This window comes from Rosa rugosa, chromosome 6, assembly GCF_958449725.1.
Source record: "Rosa rugosa chromosome 6, drRosRugo1.1, whole genome shotgun sequence".
Classification (NCBI taxonomy): domain Eukaryota; kingdom Viridiplantae; phylum Streptophyta; class Magnoliopsida; order Rosales; family Rosaceae; genus Rosa; species Rosa rugosa.
Window position 1 is genome coordinate 23,111,485 of NC_084825.1, and position 22,004 is coordinate 23,133,488.

Genomic DNA, 22,004 nt, shown 5'->3' on the forward strand with positions numbered 1-22,004 from the left:
GAACCAGGATATTGAAGGGGTGTGACAGGTTTTGGTAACTCTAATGGCAGCTTCTTTCCATCAATCTTTGCCGCCAATTCTGCAAACTTGGCCGTCCAATATGCACACTCCTCAGCAACCACTCTTTCTCTCTCCTCCTGCCATAAAGCTCTTTCTTTTGCAAGAATGGTTTCCTTCTCTTCCTCCAATTAATATCAGCTTCACACTTTTCCTCACATTCTCTTCAACACTTTTCTTTCGCCGTTTAGGCAGGTCAAAGAACGAAGCTGGTTTGATATAACCTCCAACTCCTCGTACCCTACCAGGATGCTCGGGTCTCCTCAACGCCAAAGTGAGCACATCATCAGAACCTTGTGTGGTAATCGATCCATCAGACTCTTTCTGCTTTAACTTTTGCTGACACAAATATATAAACACAAATATGATTCAGGATGTAATTCTTGTACAATACCAATATCATCCATCAAAGTACCATAAAATGACTTACAATTTTATTGGCCGTCTCCTACACCTCAACTGCTTTGAAGTTACCATTCTTGTGTTGCCGTGCTTTCACCCACATTGTGGCACGATAGAGTTCCTCAATCGGGATTGTCGCAGACTATGACACATGAGAAACATATTAGGAGTGGAACAAAATCACACTGTACCCAACAAATTTATGTTATGAACCAAGAACTAACCAATTCTTCTTGTAAATAGGATACTTGTTTTCCTTTCTTTTTTCTATTTGGGCTTCACGCAGCTCCTACAAAGCAAATGATTAGGAACATAATTGGATTCAACTTATTCAACATAGCTAAACTGAAACCAACAGATGAACTTAGTTTGTAAGAGTTCACAAACCTGAAATGCATCAGAAATCCTTTCAGCAACAAATTGTTCCCAATGTTCCTTGTTAATGCATCAATAGTCATCTGGAGGATTTTCCAACAGCTCAGGTGTATCGATAAAAGGTATAATGTACTTGTTAGTCAGTTTGCTTTTGAATTCCCGCCATTTATTTGCGGCGGAGGATATCACCAATTTCCTACATTCTTTAGGAATCACAAATGCCTCCTGCATAAAAACAGAAGCAATAAGGTTAGTTTACGTCTACAACTAGTGAAAATCAAAGCTATAAGGTTAGTTTAAGGGATAATATAAATACCTGAATCAATTCCCATATTTTCTGTTTTTCATCCGGGTCCACTTCTCTCCAATCGATCACCAATGATAATGGGGATCTTTGTACGTGCTAAGACCCCAATGTAAGATTGCATTTCTTTTGCAGCCTTACCAATTGGTTCCCCTTTATCATTAATCTCTACGTTAGCCGCTTCCCTCTGATCAGCCGCCTTGTAATGTGACTCATTGTCACCATTCCTCGCTTTAGCAGCTTCAAACCACCTATTACGTTGATATCTTCCTCATTACTAGCTGCTGCTCTATGTACTCTCTTAGTGGACTTAACATTCTTTCCAGATTTACTGCTTGACACATCCTTCATAGATCGAGCACTAGAACAGGATGTGCCTTTCTTCTTTTGGGATGCAGCCTTCTTCATTGGCGACAAAGTCCTCTTCTTTGGGGATCCAGCCTTATTCTTTGGCGACAAAGTCCTCTTCTTTTGGGACACATCCTTCTTATTTGGAGATGCAGACTTCTTCTTAGACACAGACGTTTTCAATGGTGAAGTTGCCGACTCTATATCCTTAGGTTTAGCCCTCTTCATTTGCAAAGCTTTCATTCTTAAAGCAATAGCTTTAGCAGCTGCTGCTCTATTCTTTGGTGCCATGATCTGAAATGCATAAGCAAATATGGTAAGCTACATGATAATTAATGGCTGATATATTATGAAAAAGCACACATTGAGGTAATATAGATAAATGATTATGTCAAATATATTTCATCACCTTATAACTTTAACAGCTAAAAGCAACAATTCTGGAAATAAACCCTAAACCCTAATAAGCATAAATATAAAAAATATGATAACCCTATGAGCTACCCGTTAATGCTTCAGTCATGAGGCAAGCTTTCATTGTCAACCCATATTCCCTCATCGCCATCTCGCATATGTATGCTAGGCTGATGACCATCTACATCATCAAAGGTATCGACTGATGGCATTGTGGGAACAAATGGACTTTCTTCTACTTCTATGTCATGCAGCTCCTCTTCATCATCAACCCCATGGTAGTCTTTATCTGGGCACATCACAACAACTGACCATTCGGCATCGATGGGGTCTTCAATATAGAAAATCTGCTTAACGTGTGTAGCTAAAACAAAAAGGTCATTCACATGCCCTATCCTATTCAGTTTCACCAAAATAAACCCTAGTTCGTCTACTTTGACGCCCCTAGTACTCTCTACCCAATCACATTTGAACAATGGTATCCTAAACTTATAGTAGTCTACCTCCCATATACTATTTATAACACCATAGAAGTCCATATCATTAGTCCTTGGGTTTTGATCCTTGGCACTTGCAACTTGCATTGCATCGGCAACCAAAAAAACTCCACTATTCTGAACTGTTCGGATACTGTCCCGGTCTTTGGTGTTGAAGTCAACTCCATTGACATGGTATGAAGCAAAACTTGGCACTTCAGTTTTTGGGCCACCAGCCATCCACCTTATTGTTTCGGAAACATCATTGTCTGGAAACCTCATTTGATTTGCAACCTGTAAAATGGATTCGGAAACATCATTCTCAGGAAACCTCATTTGATTTGCAAACTAAAAAGTACACTCACACCATTACGGGTGCAAACTGAACTTACCCTCTCCTTTAACCAGTCCCCAAATGTCGCGTTCTGTTTTTCTCTCATCCACTTATGGTTCTTCTTGAACCTAGGGAACGTTAACTCCAATAATTGCATATGCTCCGTAAGTAGAAGAATAAGATAACCAATCAGCAAGATTAATCAAATGCATAAATTATTGTAGGTATTGAAATGACAAAATCGAAAAAATGATAGCTACTGTTGAAAACACTTACATGAAGTATGGCTGAGCATCTTCAGTATTTCGTAATACACAAAGGTGTGCTAGTGTCAACTCCTTTCCATAAACTGCTACCATGGTTGCGCCTGATAATGGTTTGCACTGTTTGTAGTGTTCAGGTTGGCTTGTAGAGGGAATTCCCACAGTGGTAGCATCTTCTTCAAGGATACGATCTGAACAAAACTCTATAGCTTCTTCAACAATATAATTCTCAGCAATACACCCCTCAGGAAAATGTCAATTTCGCACATACCCTTTGAACACTTTCATGTACCTCTCAAAGGGGTACATCCATCGGAAAAATACCGGACCACACCACTCAACTTCTCTAACAAGATGAACTGTTAAATGAATCATTACGTTGAAAAAGGAAGGTGGGAAGAACTTTTCCAGCAAACAAACTGTATCAACCAAATCTGCTTGCATTTGTTTAAGTCTTGAAACATCTATGACTTTACTACAAATTGCCTTAAAGAAAAGACAAAACCGAATAATTGCATACCTAACCGGCTTCTCTAAAATTGATCTTATTGCAACCGGGAGAAGAAACTGAATCACCGTATGACAATCATGTGATTTAAGACCAACCAGTCTTAAATCTTCCATCGAGACCAGATTCCTCACATTTGAGGAGAAACGCACAGGAACTATCATACCAAAAAAGGAATTGCACATTATTTTCTTCTCTTCTACCCGCAAGTTCCAACTACCTAAAGGCAACTTGGCCTTTTTTTGGACCAAGTGTAGGCTTCAAATCAGTTCTGATGCCCATATCGACCATGTCCAAACGAGAAGCACCTCCATCCTTTGTCTTCCCGGGAATGTTCAAGAGGGTACCAATTATAGCATCGCAGCAATTCTTCTCAATGTGCATCACATCAAGAATATGTCGTACTGGAAGATATTTCCAGTAATCAAGTTCAAAGAAAACTGATTTCTTTTTCCAGCAAGGTCTAGTCTCTTCAGCACCCTTGTAAGGGGCAGAAGGGTTTTTTTTCCCAAACCTTGTGTTCAAACATTCAACTCTTGACAACACTTCCTCTCCACTTAATGGTGAAGGGGCAACATCTTCCTCTATGGTATTGTCGAAGGCAGCAGCTTGCTTGCGATATGGATGATGTCTCGGCAAAAAACGGTGATGCCTCATAAATGCCATTTTCTTACTATGTCTCAACCTATATGGTCGGGTTTCGTCGACACAAATAGGACAAGCATTATATCCTTTGATAATGCTGCCCGAGAGGTTCCTATATGCAGGAAAATCATTAATAGTCCAAAGTAGGACTGCCTTGAGTGTAAATGACTCTTCTCTTACAGCGTCGTAGACACCTTCAACTCCCTGCCACAGTTGTTTCAAATCATCTATTAATGGCTGTAAATACACGTCAATATCATTTCCAGGCTGTTTCGGTCCAGATATTAACAATGTTAACATCATGTGCTTTCTCTTCATGCATAACCATGGAGGAAGGTTATACGTAACGAGGATAACCGGCCAGCAAGAGTACCGGCTACTTAAAGAACTATGGGGATTAAACCCATCTGAGGAAAGGGCTAAACGAAGGTTCCTATCTTCTCTACCAAATTCTGGCCACTTTGTGTCGACCAATTTCCAGGTCAGTGAATCTGATGGATGCCGCATCATGCCATCTTTTTTCCTATTCTCAACATGCCAAGTCAAGTCCTTTGCTGTCTTCGTTGATTGGAACATCCTTTTGAATCTTGGGATTGGTGGGAAGTACCACAATACCTTCCCAGGGACCCCTTCCTTCTCAACTTTATCCCTTCCCAGTTTCCATCATGATTCACCACAGATCAGACAGCTTGTAGCTTCAGCATGTTGCCCTCTATACAACATGTAATCATTTGGACAAGCATGAATCATTTCATACTCCATCCCTAATGCTGCAAGTGTTTTTTTAGCCTCATAGAGAGAACCAGGTACCTCATTCCCTTCGGGAAGCAACATGCCAATCATGACTAGCTTGTCGGAATAACAAGCATCAGTCATTCCGTGTTTTGCTTTCAAGTTGAACGTTTGAATAAGACAATTCAGCTTTGTTGTCTTTGTACAACCGGGGTACAAAGGTTTATCTCCATCTTCCAGAAACCTTAAAAACTCATTCGAGTCACTAGATATCTCCTCATCCTCACTTTCCCCCATATCTTGGTTACAATTCATATCTACTGTTTCAGATTCACCTACTCTATCGGTATTCTGGACAGAAGGTTCTCCATGCCATTTCCAATTCTTATAACTAGTCACAATGCCATTAAAAAATACATGGTCCTTAATAACTCCAATGGAAAATCCATTAGTGTTACAACACTTCAAACAAGGACAGCAGATATTTGATTTGTCAGCAGCATTCGCTTCTGCAAACTTAAGAAAATCCTCAAACCCTATTTGAAACCTCAACGATCTCCTATCAGCATGCATCCATCCTTTTTCCATCTTATACATACACAAAAACAACAATTAGGAACTAAACTATGACCTAGGATCATAGAGCACTGAACTCATACATCTATATATAATGTATATGTATATAGGTACATAGAACCAACTTCATTCATAAACATACCAATTGGTTAAACTATCACCTAGGATCAGCATAATTCAATTCTATACCATCCATCATTTTTCCACATATACACATATACAATAGCTAGGAGCTAAATTTAGCATCATCAAACTAGGTCACCACATGCATATAAACAGATACAAACAACCAACTAAATTCATCAACATACCAATCAGCTAATTTAACAAACTAACTATGCTATTCACGTAAAACATACCAGAAGATTACTGCTTACCTTAATTTGCTTAAGTCACAGCCTAGCTAATCACCACTCCCAGTACTCCAACCTTTCACTACAGCAACAACAATAGCAATGCAATATCGAAAGAAGAGAGCTGTGCTGCAAGGCAGTTTCTGCAGAATTCCAAAAGAAGTTAGAACCTATCCATGACTTCTTGGATCAGCAATTTATGGACTACAAGTGATTAGGATACTCATATCTTTTTCTTTTTTTTTGTGCGCGCGTGTGTCACTCATATGGAAGTTATATGCATATTGCAGATCATTAAATCAAGTACAAAAGCAGTTTAATAATAACTATATATCAATTGATAAAAAGAAAGTTAGATTATTGCAAGTTATCAAATCTTCATATAAAAATAAGTTCATGCCATCAGCAGATATTCTGGAAAATCTACACCAATGCATTAATAAGCATATGGATAACAATAATCTGGTAGGAAAACATGTATAAGAGATTAAAAGCACCTAATCACTCACAAGTCCCAGCTCCTAACCAAAAGCTTATCAATGTATGACCTGAGTGATGCCTAGAGACCAAGACCCTCCAAGAAGATACATTAATTGTAGGTCTTCATTATTAACAATACAATAGCAATAAGGTACAATATCAAACATAGTTTATACTTCATTAGATTAATAGTTATGTTTCTCTTCATATAGGAATCCTAGCCATTGATAGAAGATTGGATATGGTGGACGCAAAACTCATGCCCACTAGGCCATAGGTGTCATAACATTCATTTGGATACCAAAAAGGAACTCACCTTTATGTGTACGAAAGAGAGAAAAATAATCAAGATTATATTCACTTTTGTCTAGCTAGTAAATTACAATTCATTTTTACTTTTTTAATTGCTATAAACACACGTGTTTTGTTTTCCAGTAAACTTATACTTCAGTATCATGTTGAATTGAACACCGCATATCAAAATTCATTCGTAACACACGTGCTATGTCCATCTTCAGAAAGAAAGATTTCTGAAAGCGTCTAAAACAGTAAAGTACATAATAACTCCAAAAAGTATCTGACAGACATTAGCATTTATATATATATATATATATATATATATATATATATATATATATATATATATATATATATATATATATAACTGGGGTTCATCCCAGAAATACCAAGTTAACTACACTGCTAGATAAAGTGAAATAATAAAGATTTATAGGTCCTATAGAAGCAATAGCAAGTTAACTGTCAAAAAGAGAGAACCACAAATAACATAATGTCATGCAGCAAGTAAATAAAGTAACATAACAAATTTAAAAAATCCAATTGAAGCATGCATCCATGGTCTACCTTAATGTGAATCAAACTAGCACCAGTCTCATTAGCAACGGCCTTTGCTATCAGTGTTTTACCACATCCTGGAGGTCCGTAGAGCAAAACACATGTCTATAAATCTTCTCCCTGAAAACAAATAACTTCTCAATTACTCCATTATTTGTAGACAAATATAAAAAGAACATCTAAAATGAGTATACAAGCAGCTTTCAAAAGCAGTGATTCAACAATGTGATCATATTCATTTTACCAAAGATGCAGTTTACAGAACAAAAAACAATCAAGGAAAAAGAATGTCAAGCACGCGGCTGTTCTGACACAGTGAGAGAAATCATGAAATATCTGGATTGCTAAAAACAAACACATATACATGAAAAGGAGAGATCATCAATGAATGAAAAAATAGATTACCTCATAGAATGCAGGGTAATTGATAGGCCTCACAATTGGATTAAAAAAAATTCCTGCTTTAATGAATCCTATCCACCATAGACGCTCCAACAGATACCTATATCCTCGAGAACAATCCAATATCAAAATCAAAACCCAAATCCAAGAATCAAGAATTAACACCGGAAACGTTGAAAAGAAAGGAACTTGATAATGAATGAGAAGACCACCGTGATGCTACTCGACGGTCAAGGGGACTAAGAGTCCGAGAGAGAGGTCTTGGTTTTCGTCGAAGTGAAAGAATAGATTACAGCGTTGACAGATTGAGTTGTTTTGACATAATTTTTTCACCACCTAACGCCCAGTCCCCGCACCTAGACTGCCAAATGGATATCCAACAAAACCTTATTAGCAAAATCCCCAAATCGATATCTAACAAAACCCTAAAACCTAAAACAAACCAAAGTCGAAACCCTAAGATTAACGAAGAAAGAGTCTTACCAATGAACAACAATGAATCAGACTCGCTCCTTCTTCAAATCGAAGAACTTGACCAATAGTGATGAGGGCCTCAAAATCGGAGAGAGGTTGAGAAGACTCTTCTCTAGACCAAAACTCAGCCCGGGGAGTGCGTTTGTAGCTTCTATCTCTTTTGGGGGGAGAAGAACCTCTCCTGGTTTTGAGACATGAATCGATCTGAGTTTATGTGGAAGTTCACTCTAGGTCGAGAGAGGGGCTGAGTTTCTGTGGAAAGAGAGCTGAGTTTTTGAGTAGATATTGTGGGGAAAAAACACAGGCTCTAAGGGCAAAACAGATGGATAAGTTAGTTGTGTCAAAAATATTTTTTTGGTCAGATTAAGAGAAATTTTTTCCTATTTACTCAGACAACATTTGAATGTTGTCCTAATTATCCACTTTTTCATGAAAATTTATCAATTCTTTCAGACGACAGATATCTGTTGTCTTAATTTTCTAACTTACGAAAAAGATGAAAAAACTGAAATAGTATGGATTCTCATGCTATTCAGACAACAGAATTAATTTATATGTCGTCTAAAGAAGTTTAAAAGATTCAGACAAGCCGAGAACAGGCCTAGAATACAAGGGATTTTCTACCCTAGCGCCACAAGAGAGAGTACAACCTCCCAGCCAAATAGTTTCCTGTCTGGCAGCGGCCATGGATAGCGCCGGCTTCGTCGCGTCGTCTCTTGGCTGACTGCCGGATGGGCACTTTAATTAAAGCCCGGGGCTGAGTTCGGAAGAGGAGGTGTTTGCCTTGGGGTTTGGAAAGTTGGCTTTGATGGCAGGTTTGGAAGGCCTTTCTGGGCGGCTATGGCTTCTGTGCAGGGACGGCGAGACCCGTCGGCATGGATCTGGATGCGGCTGGACGATGGGGCGGCGTGTGGGTCTTGGGGCTGGTGCATCGACTGTGGCTCGCGGGGCTCGGGGATGTGCTGGCTTGGTGGAGATCAGCGGTGTGGCTCGTGGTGCGGTTGGTATTGTGGCGGGGCTTGGGCGGCGCGGGATCGTGGTGACGGGACCCTTGGGCAGAGCTGCACAGGCGGCTGCAGGTGTGGTGGACGGGTGGACTGGACTTGGGTCAACCCTGGCTTGCTGGATCTTGAGATGGGCTCTTCTCTTTGGGGCTGCCCTATTGGGCCTGTTATTTAGGTTAGGGTTGTTGTAGCCCTAATCCTTTTTCTATGTTTTTTAGTTCGTCTATTTACAATAAGGTTCCGTTTTCGGGACAGTCTAGGCACTTTTATGCATTTAGTTTTTTGCATTTGATCTAGTCTTGTCGACTTAACTCTCAGTGGATCTAGGTGTACACCAATTGAGGTCTTTAGGCAGCTAGGTTTATTGGTTAAAGAGTTAGGTTTCTAGCGCCTCCGGCGTAGTACCAAAGGGGGATCCCCGCTATGTCTACGTATTGATTGTACAATGAGTGGGTCTAGTTTCTATGTACCGCTGTGGGTACTACCACTATCTTCTTGTCTGTTAATGGCAGCGGAAGGGTATGTAATGGCCTTTTCTGGCTTTCGATGAATATATTTTCGCCTACTGGCTCCATTCTCAAAAAAAAAAAAGATTCAGACAACACAGAAAACAAAAATTCTGTCGTCTAATGGCATTATTGGCATAGTGCTTTCATCAAGAACTTTATAAAACTACGTTAGCCTTTGAGCTGGGGGCAATGTATATTCTCTTTTAATTGTTATTAGGTGTGCTCTCATTTTTTTTTTCCCCACACTTTTTGATCTGGAGTTTGTAATATATAAATCTTGAGGTAGTCAAGCATGAATTCAGCTAATTTAAGTGGATCATAGATAGTTCAAAACATGAAGATTCGAGGATCGAATTACAAAGATATGATCGATTGAGAGATTGGTGGACTGCTCAACCAATACATACTTATTATCAATTACCAAACAAGCTACTACTGCTTCCATATTAATACCCTTGCATCAGGTACGTACGCCTGCAATAGTGCAATATACACACAACTGCATGCATACAAAGGGTCATCATCATCTAGTTCTCAGTTTCAGTCTCAACAGCATGAGGTCCATGTCCTCCATGTCCTCCGTGTCCTCCATGGTCGCCATGTCCATGATCGTGTCCATGGTAACCGTCAGTGTTGGCTTTTTCAGTCTCAACAGCATGAGGTCCATGTCCTCCGTGTCCACCATGTCCTCCATGGCCGCCATGTCCATGATCGTGTCCATGGTAACCATCAGTGTTGGCTTTTTCTACACTTTAAAAAATCTGTACGTTAGAAAGGGAAAGAAAAGAAACATAATAGAAGTTAAATTATAATATGCAATTCGATCCTGGTTGATTAAGAAAGTGAGGAACTCACGAGTAGTAGTGGCAGCCGAGACCTCAGCAGAGATGAGGAGAACAGCAAAGGCAAGGGCGACAAGAAGAAAAGTCTTTGAGAATGCCATCTGGATCTCTTGATTGCTTAGAATTTGTAGGAAGGTATGCAAGAGGTGATTGATTTCTGAGTGAAGTTCTTGAAGCTTGGCCCCCCCTATTTATAGACTTCTTGGCCTGGAAGAGTGATCGAGTACGTGGGAGAAGAGTGAGTGAGTGAGAAAGAGGGATCAATTTGTTAACTAGCTAGCTAATGCTTTATTTGGTTTTGTTGATAAGGTTAACAGGAGTACGTTTCAATTAAGTAAGAATTTGAGTCCACATGGTCAATATACGTGTTAGTGACTTTATCTGAAGTCCTAATCGAATAAGATTTCAATTTTCAAGGGATGCGGATAATTGGGTGAAGTTCCAAGGATTCTCTTTCTTATTATCAGTGTCCAGAGTGATTGAGTGAATATATATGAAAGATCTTTTACTATGAACCATCCATTTTTCATATTAGACCATTAAATTATACAGAAATATATATATATATATATATATATTAACTGATAAAATAGATAAAATATAAAATATAATTTAAGTTGAGTGATTAAAATAACATCGAATTTACAAAAAAAAAAAATGGCATCACATATGTTTTTTTCTTACACACACGGGATGCTTTTAATTGGACATAATTGGATTTGCATTAGTTGAAACTATGACCATATGCATCTACTCGCTCCCACTATAGGGCAGGTACTATATAATATTTAGAATTTGTAGATTTTTCACTCACGTCATTTTCATCAACATACAAAACCCAGGCCACCTTCCATACTTGAGTGTCAAGTGACGCAGTGAGGGACGTAGGGATGCCACTATGCTTTGCTTGGCTATCTATCCAGTACTGTAATCTTCTTCGAATCTTCTAATTTGTTTTCCTTTGGTCGAAAAAGCCAAAGAAGATCTGATGAAAAAGCCAGAAATCATAAACCCCTCTAATCACTCGTCGACTATAGAAATCAGAGATGCCCGCCGACAGTGTGAACAGCCTCCCTATTCCAACCCTGCGGCTACATACATGTATGCAATGGCTTTCGGCCGGCCTCTATTTTAAACTCTCTTAGTTGATGCAAACACACCACGCACTGTAGGTCCTATAGTGTTAGTTCTGTTGTGATCTTCAAATTTGTTTCAACCCGATGAAATCCTTCCCTCTTTATTTATTAAAAGATCTACTTTATCACCGACGTGTTTGTTGTTATTTGCCACGTGATATATTAGTTGAATCCTCAACAACTGCCTTGACCTAGAGTTGATGGATAAGTGTAAATTTAGGAATTTTGTGGTACGCGAGAGGATCGATAATCGATGGATCGATCTCACACATATATCCAACATATTGGTAATTTCTTCACTTTTTTTTTTTGTTTTTGTTTTTTTTTTTCAAAAATGAACGGATATTGTTGGAGAAATAAGTCCAATATATGGACATGATACTAAAAAATTATAAATTATAAGTTAGTGGATTATTTCTAATTATATCGAGACATTTTGTGATAAATTCTAATACCTATAATGAGTAGTTAAGTTGAACAATATTAGTGCAGTGATAGTTAATAGTGGATCACAGATCACACTTGTCATTATTTAAGATTTTATCATAACGAATCTATCTCTAATCATGTCATAGGCCCGAAAGACTAGATTCCTATGTTGGGTCTTCAGTACAAAGATTTGTTGATAATGACAGACACCCAATCCAGTATATAAAATCACCAACATTCTGATATGTTGGTCGCTTGCTAAGGGATATAATCTTATTTGAATATACATTCTGTCACGCCCCGAATTTTGAATAACAAATTCAAAATCCGAAACATGAATTAAAACAACTCATACAAATAACGTTCTGAATTTTTTTCCTCCTCAGAACATCACACCTCACGCTACTCAATGTTACATAACTCAATTCCTCAAGTTACATATTACAACGCACTCTCACCAAATTAAATTACAATACTCAAAAGAGCATAACAAACCTCACAATATAATTCCAGATTTACACAATGCAATTACTCTACGCAGCTTGATCACCTTCCTGATTCTCCTGACCTGTAGGATTTCCCGCTACACCTTTTAAATAGTGTACCGGGATTGCAACAATACAAACCCGGTAAGCTTTTTGCAAAGCTCGTATGAGTAAATGAAAGGATTGCACGATTTAAAGTAACAAAATCAACTCAAGCATAAAATCAACTCAAGCTTTTTTTTTTTTTTGCATAATAATTGAAGTGTACAACGTCACTTCAAGCATCAATCATCTCACATCTCACAATGACCACCACAAGTCAACGACACGTTCTCTCTCCAATACACAAATGTATACTCATGGGCATACGATTCTTATTTTAATCCCCCATGCAGTATATTATACTCCAGGGCATACGATAACTCACATTATTCCCCTAGCAGTATAGTGTACTCAAGGGCATACGATAACTCAAGGTTATCCCCCAAGCAGTACAAAGGCAGACAGACTAGAGCTCTAAGAGCAACTCCAACAGCTTCCCTATAATTTTTGTATAATAGGGAAGCAAAAGTCAAAGCTTTAGCATATTTTTCTTCTCCAACTCCAACAGATTCCCTATTTTACAGCAATCTCTAAAATCTCCATATTCTTCCTTAAATTTTTAGAGATTGCTGTAAATATAGGGAATTTGGTTTTCTCTTTCCTCACTTTCCCTAAAATAGAGATAGTTATAGGGAATCTGTTGGAGTAAAAGAGGCTTATTTTTCCATAAAGTAGAGAAAAATCAAAATATGGGGAAGTTGTTGGAGTTGCTCTAACTGAATCGTAATGTGTCACCTTGGCTAAGGTTCACCCTTACGATAATATTTGCCTCAAATCACTCGACTCCTCATTTAATTTATCTCAACGACTCAACTATCGCACTTGACTCAATTACTCTTTATCATAATCAACTCAACATATAAGATAAATTATATCTTCTAAAGAGTAATGCTCGAATAATAACTCATTTAACCATATCAATACTTCACCCAATGCCACACCATCCAATATTTATTCCACGTAAATATCTATATACGAAACCATTCCCTCAGGAATGATCACTAATACCCACTATAGTTCACATGCATTAAAACAAAAATTCATTTTATAATTAAATTCATTTTACTTACCTATGGACCGTAGTTGAACAAGTCCATATAATTTCAAACAAATATTTATTTTCATAAAACAATTTCCACAATTTCACAATTAAATAAAATCACCGAATTCCGGTTCGTAAATGAACCATGTGCGATTTACTCACCTCGATATTCCCGCTGCGTCTTCAATTTAACACAATACACACCGAAACCGCTCACCCAAGGAAGACCGTCAATCACCTAATCAAACATGACCTTAACTTAGCCAATAACTCAAAAACATACTCAAACGACAATCCAACGGTCGGATCGAAATTAAATGATGATCCAACGGTCGGATCCTCACGGATCGCCTTTAGGATCACCCTCCAAAAATCATCACGAAGATCCAAACGTCAGATCTTCCTGAATTGTCCTTACTAACATCTTCACAAATTTATACGAAAATCCGACGGACGGATTCTCACGAATCGCCTCCCTAATCACTGTTTAGCAATTATACAAAGATCCAACGGTCGGATCTTCGCCCATGACCACACAAAGCCACTGGGACAGTCATAAGATCAACATATCAAAACTACAAGTCCATCAGATGGTCTGATCATCACAGATCATGGATCGAACGATAGAAACGTAAAAATTCATAACTTAATCATACGTTATCCAAAAATTGCGTATAATACATCAAAATGATCGTATAGAAATGTAGAATCTAAAAATATACAGAAACTGTATTTTTGATCCCCGGAGGTGGCCGGAAAGGGCCGCCGGAGTTAGTGGCAGAGCCACCGCCGACCACCACCAATGGTGTCGGGGCTGGGCTGCATCTCTTCATCTTATCATGCTTATCATTTTTCATAACTAGATCAAGATCAGAAAATAACGGGAAGAGGTCGAAAATTACCAAAATAGTCACGGTGGCCGGAAAATTTCCAGAATCCGGTAGGTGCTCCGATCCACGTAAAAACTTCCACAACTCTCTTTGATTCCTTCTGGAGATTTGTTCAGAAACTCAAGGTGAGCTCCCCAGTTCAATAATCACTAGAAACGAAGCTCTACAGCTCGAGATATCCGGATCGAAAGTTCCGTTCGATCAAGATCGGGGTTGACTAGTAACCGCTGCTACGGGTCGCGCCGCCGTGTAAGGATGCATATGGGAGCTTCAGGAAGTTGAGATGAGCTCGAGGATGAAGTTTGGAAAGGATCGGTGGTCGGTAGTGTGAGATATCAAGTTTGGAACCAAATTGGGGTTAAACCGGCCTCAAGCTCCACCGCCGTGTACGTCCCGTAAGACAGCGAAAGGCTGCCACCGGCAGCTGCGCAAGGAAGAGGCGAAGGTGTAGGACGTGGTCCGGCGTCGTTTGGTGGCCTGTGGTGCGAGAGAGAGATTGGAGAAGCCGTGCTCTGTTTTCGAATGGGTTTCGGACGAGAGAGAGAGAGAGAGAGAGAGAGAGAGAGAGAGATAAAGACAGTCTGCTATAATCATGAGATCCTCCCCACGAGGATTGTAAGATGCCTCCAACGATGTCGTATGATGCTTCTAACAATGTCGTATGATGCTTCCAACAAGGTTATTACAATCTACCCCCCTTAAAGGAATTTCGTCCCGAAATTCAAGCACCCAATTCCACAAAGAGCTGTGGATACTTCACTCTCATGTCAGATTCTAACTCCCATGATGCATCACCCTCGTCATGATGACTCCACAGCACCTTCACAAGATCAACCTCCTTCCTACGAAGCTTCTTCGTAGACCTATCTAAGATACGAACAGGTTCGACCACAAAGGTTACATCCGTGTTTACCTCAATCGTACCATGATCAATCACGTGGGACTCATCCCGGACGTACTTCCTAAGCATAGACACATGAAAGACATTGTGCACACCAGACATGCTAACAGGTAAGGCAAGACGATATGCCAAGTTCCCAACCCTTTCCAGAATCTCAAAGGGTCCAACATACCTCGGTGCGAGTTTTCCCTTCTTACCAAATCTCACCACACCTTTCATAGGTGAGACCTTCAAGAACACATGATCCCCCTTATCAAACTCAACTGGTCTTCTCTTCAAATCTGCATAACTCTTCTGTCTACTCTGAGCTGTTCGGATCCTATCCCGAATAGTAGTGATCTTCCCAGTAGTCTCCTGAACAATTGCAGGACCCAAGAGTCCATTCTCTCCTACTTCTGCCCAACAGACAGAAGTCCTACATGGCCTACCATAAAGGGCCTCATATGGGGCCATGCCGATACTGGCGTGATAACTGTTATTGTAGGCAAACTCTACCAATGGCAGATGATCCGCCCAACTCCCCTTAAAATCCAATACACAAGCTCTAAGCATATCCTCCATCACCTGATTCACTTTCTCAGTTTGCCCATCTGTCTGTGGATGAAATGCAGTGCTCATAGCTAAAGATGTGCCAAATGCCTTATGGAATCTACACCAAAATTCCAAAGTGAAACGAGTATCCCGATCAGAAACAATCGTAACAGGCACACCATGAAGCCTTACTATCTCCTTCACGTACAACTTACACAATGCATCCCCTGAGTAAGTTTTCGCCACAGGAAGAAAGTGTGCAGACTTAGTCAATCGGTCCACAATCACCCAAATCGAGTCATAACCTTGCCTGGACCTAGGCAATCCAGTCACAAAGTCCATGGAGATATCTTCCCATTTCCATACAGGAATCGGTAACGGTTGCAGCATTCCTGCGGGCCTCTGATGCTCTGCCTTCACTTGCTGACATGTAAGACACTTCGACACATGTTCTGCCACATCCCGCTTCATTCCATACCACCAAAATTGTCTTCGTAGATCCATATACATTTTGGTACCCCCTGGATGTACAGTGTATCGAGATCTATGTGCTTCCCGCATGGTCTCCTCCTTGAGGTTATCAACACTTGGGACATACAATCTTCCACGAAATCTCAACCCTCCATCTGTCCCAATAGTCCACTCAGAAGGGCCCTCCACATTCGGATCAGCAGTCATCTCAGCAATCCTCGTCTGAGCAAACTCATCAAGTGTCTGACCCTGAATGATCCTGGAAATCAAGGTGGACTGTAAGGTGATACTTTCGAGAAAGATTTTGTTTCCAACTCCTGCGGGCATAAGATCAAACTCAGATGCAGCTTCCAACATGAGCCATTCCTGCACCATGAGCGATGCCATGATTACTCGGGGCTTCCTACTCAAAGCATCTGCCACTACGTTGGCCTTTCCGGGATGATACTCCAAAGTGAAATCATAGTCTTTGATGAGCTCCATCCATCTTCTCTGCCTCATATTCAACTCCTTTTGGGAGAATAGATATTTCAAACTCTTATGATCAGAAAAGAGTTCGAACTTCTCACCGTAAAGATAGTGCCTCCAAATCTTCAAGGCAAACACCACTGCAACTAGCTCTAGATCATGAGTGGGATAGTTCCGTTCATGCACCTTCAACTGTCTAGAGCCGTAAGCAACGACTTCACCATGCTGCATCAATACACATCCCAAACCTTGATGTGAAGCATCACTATAAATAACTAAACCACCGCCACTAAATGGAATAGTTAATACTGGAGCTGTAGTCAATCTTGTTTTCAGCTCATTGAAAGCCTTCTCACACTCATCCGTCCATACAAACTGAGTGTCCTTCCTTGTCAATTTGGTCAAAGCCGAAGCAATACCAGAAAACCCTTCAATGAAACGCCTGTAATACCCTGCCAATCCAAGGAAGCTACGGATGTCAGTAACAGTAGTGGGGCGACTCCAACTCATCACCGCTTCAACCTTCGAAGGATCCACAGAAACTCCATCCTTTGAAACTACATGACCAAGGAACTTGACTTCCTTCTGCCAAAAGTCGCACTTCTCAAACTTGGCAAACAATTTCTTCTCTCTCAAAGTCTGTAGTACAATCCGCAAATGTTCCTCATGCTCATTAGATGACCTTGAATAAATCAAGATGTCATCCACAAACACTATAACAAATTTATCCAAGTAAGGACTGAACGTGCGGTTCATCAAGTCCATGAATGCTGCAGGTGCATTAGTGAGACCAAAAGACATGACAAGGAACTCAAAATGTCCATACCTGGTCCTGAACGTTGTCTTTGGAATATCCTCATCCTTCACCCTTAACTGGTGATATCCAGATCTCAAATCAATCTCTGAGAACATAGTGGCCTCCCTAAGCTGATCAAACAAGTCATCAATCCTAGGTAAAGGGTACCTGTTCTTGATGGTCACCTTGTTCAGCTGCCGGTAATCCACACATAATCGAAGTGAATTATCCTTCTTCTTCACAAATAACACTGGTGCACCCCAAGGAGATACACTAGCCTGAATGAACCCTTGAGCCAGTAATCCATCAATCTGAACCTTCAACTCCTGAATTTCAGCTGGAGCCATCCGATAGGGTGCTTTCGATATCGGGGCAGTACTTGGTATCACATCAATGGAGAAGTCCATTACCCTTTTTGGAGGCAACCCTGGTATCTCCTTAAACACATCAGCATATTCTGAAACTACATGAATCCCTGTAATCTCAGAAATACTACTCCCTGACTCAATATAAGCCAAAATCCCTGCCCTCATGGTAATGTCGGACTTCAGACAACGGTAATGAAACACTGGTTGTCCAGGAATATGGAAGGACACAATCATCCTAAAGCAGTCAATCAATGCATGGTTCGGGCTCAACCAATCCATACCCAAAATCACATCATATGTGTGATCCGGAATCACAATCAATGAGGCAGAGAACTCTCTACCACCTATCCCAATAGGGCAATCATCACAAAACATATCCAGCTCAAGAGACACACCCAGGGGTGATGTAACACATAATGATCTAGTAAGAGGCATGGCAATCAATCCCAACACATCTACTACTGAACTAGATATGAAAGAGTGGGAGGCTCCCGTATCAAACAATACTCTAGCAAGATAGTTATAAACAGATAAGGTACCTTCCACCCCAGTGCCTCCTTGACCAATGGCGAAGACTCTAGCTGGTGCTGGAGGTAAGAGTCTTTGCTGGTTACCCTATCTTCCACCCTGAGGTCGAGTACACTCTCTGGAAATATGTCCCGGCTGGCCACAGCTAAAGCACACCCTGGTTTGCGCCTTCGTACACACCTTAGAGATATGGCCCTGTTCACCACAGTTGTAGCATTTCACCGGTGCAGTTGGTGCTACTTGCCTCACAGGTACAACCCTAAATGGGGCCGGTGCTGCTCTGGCTGGGGCCTGGTACTGATTGACTATCCTAGCTGGAGCCTGTGGATGGAAACGGGTCCGCTGTCTCTTCCACCACCTACCTCCATGATCCCTGGAACCACTACTCCTCACAATCGCTTTCCCTTTTCCCAAGGATTCTCTCACAACTCCTCGTTCACTTGTATGCATGTTGGTTGCCTGCTCATGGGCCATGGCACTAGCAAAGATCTCTTCCTTGGTGGCTAACCGAAGAGGATACACTATCTCCCTAATCCTGGAATTCAGTCCTCTCAGGAACTTCTTAGCCAAGGCTTGGGCATCCAACTGGGGAACGAACCTGTATAACTGGGTGAATCGTGTTTCATACTCTCTCACAGTCATAGTCCCCTGTTCCAGAGCAATGAAATCTAACTCGATCTGCTCCCTCACTGCATCAGGGAAGTACATGTCTTGGAAGAGTTCCACAAAACCGTCCCAAGTCAGAGTAGCCGTATCCACCGTATTCCGTTGACCAGCCCACCATATTCTGGCATCTCCCTGAAGAAGATAAGCAGCTATCTTCCACTTCTCCGTTTCGGTGCAAATCACCATCTCAAAACAGCTCATCATATTCTCAAGCCACTGATCAGCAGCCCAATGATCAACACCCCCCTCAAATGGGGTTGCACCTAACTGTTTGATCTCCTTAACCAGTTTGGCTAAGCAAACAGCATCCACTACCTCCACAACAGGCGGGGGAGGCGGTGCAACAAAAGAAGACTCTGCATCACTCTCATAAACCTCCTCTAAAGGACCGATCCTTTCCCTACCACCAACTCTGCCTCCTCTTCTGCGCCCATTACGGCCTATTTGTCTGTTCATTACCTAAGGTGTATAGTATGCTTGGTTAATATAAGTATAATACTTAATCACAATATAAGTCAAATACACGTCCATATTAAACAAATGCTAACACATAAGAAGACGCCTAAAGTTCTTATGACGTTCTAACGTCCCCTAGACAACCTAACGCTCTCACATACCCAATGACTTTGTCAATTCCGAAGAGTACACGATATGGATCCGCTGCAGACGGGCCATCACTCGGAAAGTATTGACATATCACCAAATATGTACTTACGCTCTGATACCAAACTGTCACACCCCAAATTTTGAATAACAAATTCAAAATCCGAAACATTAATTAAAACAACTCATACAAATAACGTCCTGAATTTTTTTCCTCCTCAGAACAGCACACCTCACGCTACTCAATGTTACATAACTCAATTCCTCAAGTTACATATTACAACGCACTCTCACCAAATTAAATTACAATACTCAAAAGAGCATAACAAACCTCACAATATAATTCCAGATTTACACAATGAAATTACTCTACGCAGCTTGATCACCTTCCCGATTCTCCTGACTTGTAGGATTTCCCGCTACACCGTTTGAATAGTGTACCGGGATTACAACAACACAAACCCGGTCAGCTTTTTGCAAAGCTCGTATGAGTAAATGAAAGGATTGCACGATTCAAAGTAACAAAATCAACTCAAGCAAAAAATCAACTCAAGCATTTTTTTTTTTTTGCATAATAATTGAAGTGTACAACGTCACTTCAAGCATCAATCATCTCACATCTCACAATGACCACCACAACTCAACTACACGTTCTCTCTCCAATACACAAATGTATACTCATGGGCATACGATTCTTATTTTAATCCCCCATGCAGTATATTATACTCCAGGGCAAACGATAACTCACGTTATCCCCCTAGCAGTATAGTGTACTCAAGGGCATACGATAACTCAAGGTTATCCCCCAAGCAGTACAAAGGCAGACAGACTAGAGCTCTAACTGAATCGTAATGTGTCACCTTGGCCAAGGTTCATCCTTACGATAATATTTGCCTCAAATCACTCGACTCCTCATTTAATTCATCTCAACGACTCAACTATCGCACTTGACTCAATTACTCTTTATCATAATCAACTCAACATATAAGATAAATTATATGTTCTAAAGAGTAATGCTCGAATAATAACTCATTTAACCATATCAATACTTCACCCAATGTCACACCATCCAATATTTATTCCACGTAAATATCTATATACGAAACCATTCCCTCAGGAATGATCACTAATACCCACTATAGTTCACATGCATTAAAACAAAAATTCATTTTATAATTAAATTCATTTTACTTACCTATGGACCGTAGTTGAACAAGTCCATATAATTTAAAACAAATATTTATTTTCATAAAACAATTTCCACAATTTCACAATTAAATAAAATCACCGAATTCTGGTTCGTAAATGAACCATATGCGATTTACTCACCTCGATATTCCCGCTGCGTCTTCAATTTAACACAATACACACCGAAACCGCTCACCCAAGGAAGACCGTCAATCACCAATAGTCTTCTTCACAATATACACATCATGACCAGTATAAGTAATTCCCGAAATCCGAAAAAAGAAACAAACAAATTTTTTTTTAATCAAACATGACCTTTACTTAGCCAATAACTCAAAAACATACTCAAACGACAATCCAACGGTCGGATCGAAATTAAATGATGATCCAACGGTCAGATCCTCACGGATCGCCTTTAGGATCACCCTCCAAAAATCATCACGAAGATCCAACGGTCGGATCTTCCTGAATCGTCCTTACTAACATCTTCACAAATTTATACAAAAATCCGACGGACGGATTCTCACGAATCGCGTCCCTAATCACTGTTTACCAATTATACGAAGATCCAACGGTCAGATCTTCGCCCATGACCACACAAAGCCACTGGGACAGTCATAAGATCAACATATCAAAACTACAAGTCCATCAGACGGTCTGATCATCACAGATCATGGATCGAACGATCGAAACGTAAAAATTCATAACTTAATCATACGATATCCAAAAATTGTGTATAATACATCGAAATGATCGTATAGAAATGTAGAATCTAAAAATATACAGAAACTCTATTTTTGATCCCCGGAGGTGGCCGGAAAGGGCCGCCGGAGTTAGTGGCAGAGCCACCGCCGACCACCACCAATGGTGTCAGGGCTGGGCTGCATCTCTTCATCTTATCATGCTTATCATTTTTCATAACTAGATCAAGATCAGAAAATAACGGGAAGAGGTCGAAAATTACCAAAATAATCACGGTGGCAGGAAAATTTCCAGAATCCGGCAGGTCCTCCGATCCACGTAAAAACTTCCACAACTCTCTTCGAT

The 22,004-nt window shown here is 40.3% G+C and overlaps 1 protein-coding gene across 1 annotated transcript; it reads right to left on the reverse strand.

Moving 5' to 3' along the window:
• Window positions 1–9,808: 9,808 nt before the first annotated feature.
• Window positions 9,809–10,591, reverse strand: LOC133717220 (cold and drought-regulated protein CORA-like). Its single transcript, XM_062143900.1, has 2 exons — window positions 10,367–10,591; window positions 9,809–10,256 (listed from the first exon to the last, which is right to left on the reverse strand). The coding sequence occupies exons 1-2, from the start codon at window positions 10,452–10,454 to the stop codon at window positions 10,039–10,041; spliced, it is 306 nt and encodes a 101-aa protein (XP_061999884.1). The 5' UTR covers window positions 10,455–10,591; the 3' UTR covers window positions 9,809–10,038.
• Window positions 10,592–22,004: the final 11,413 nt, after the last annotated feature.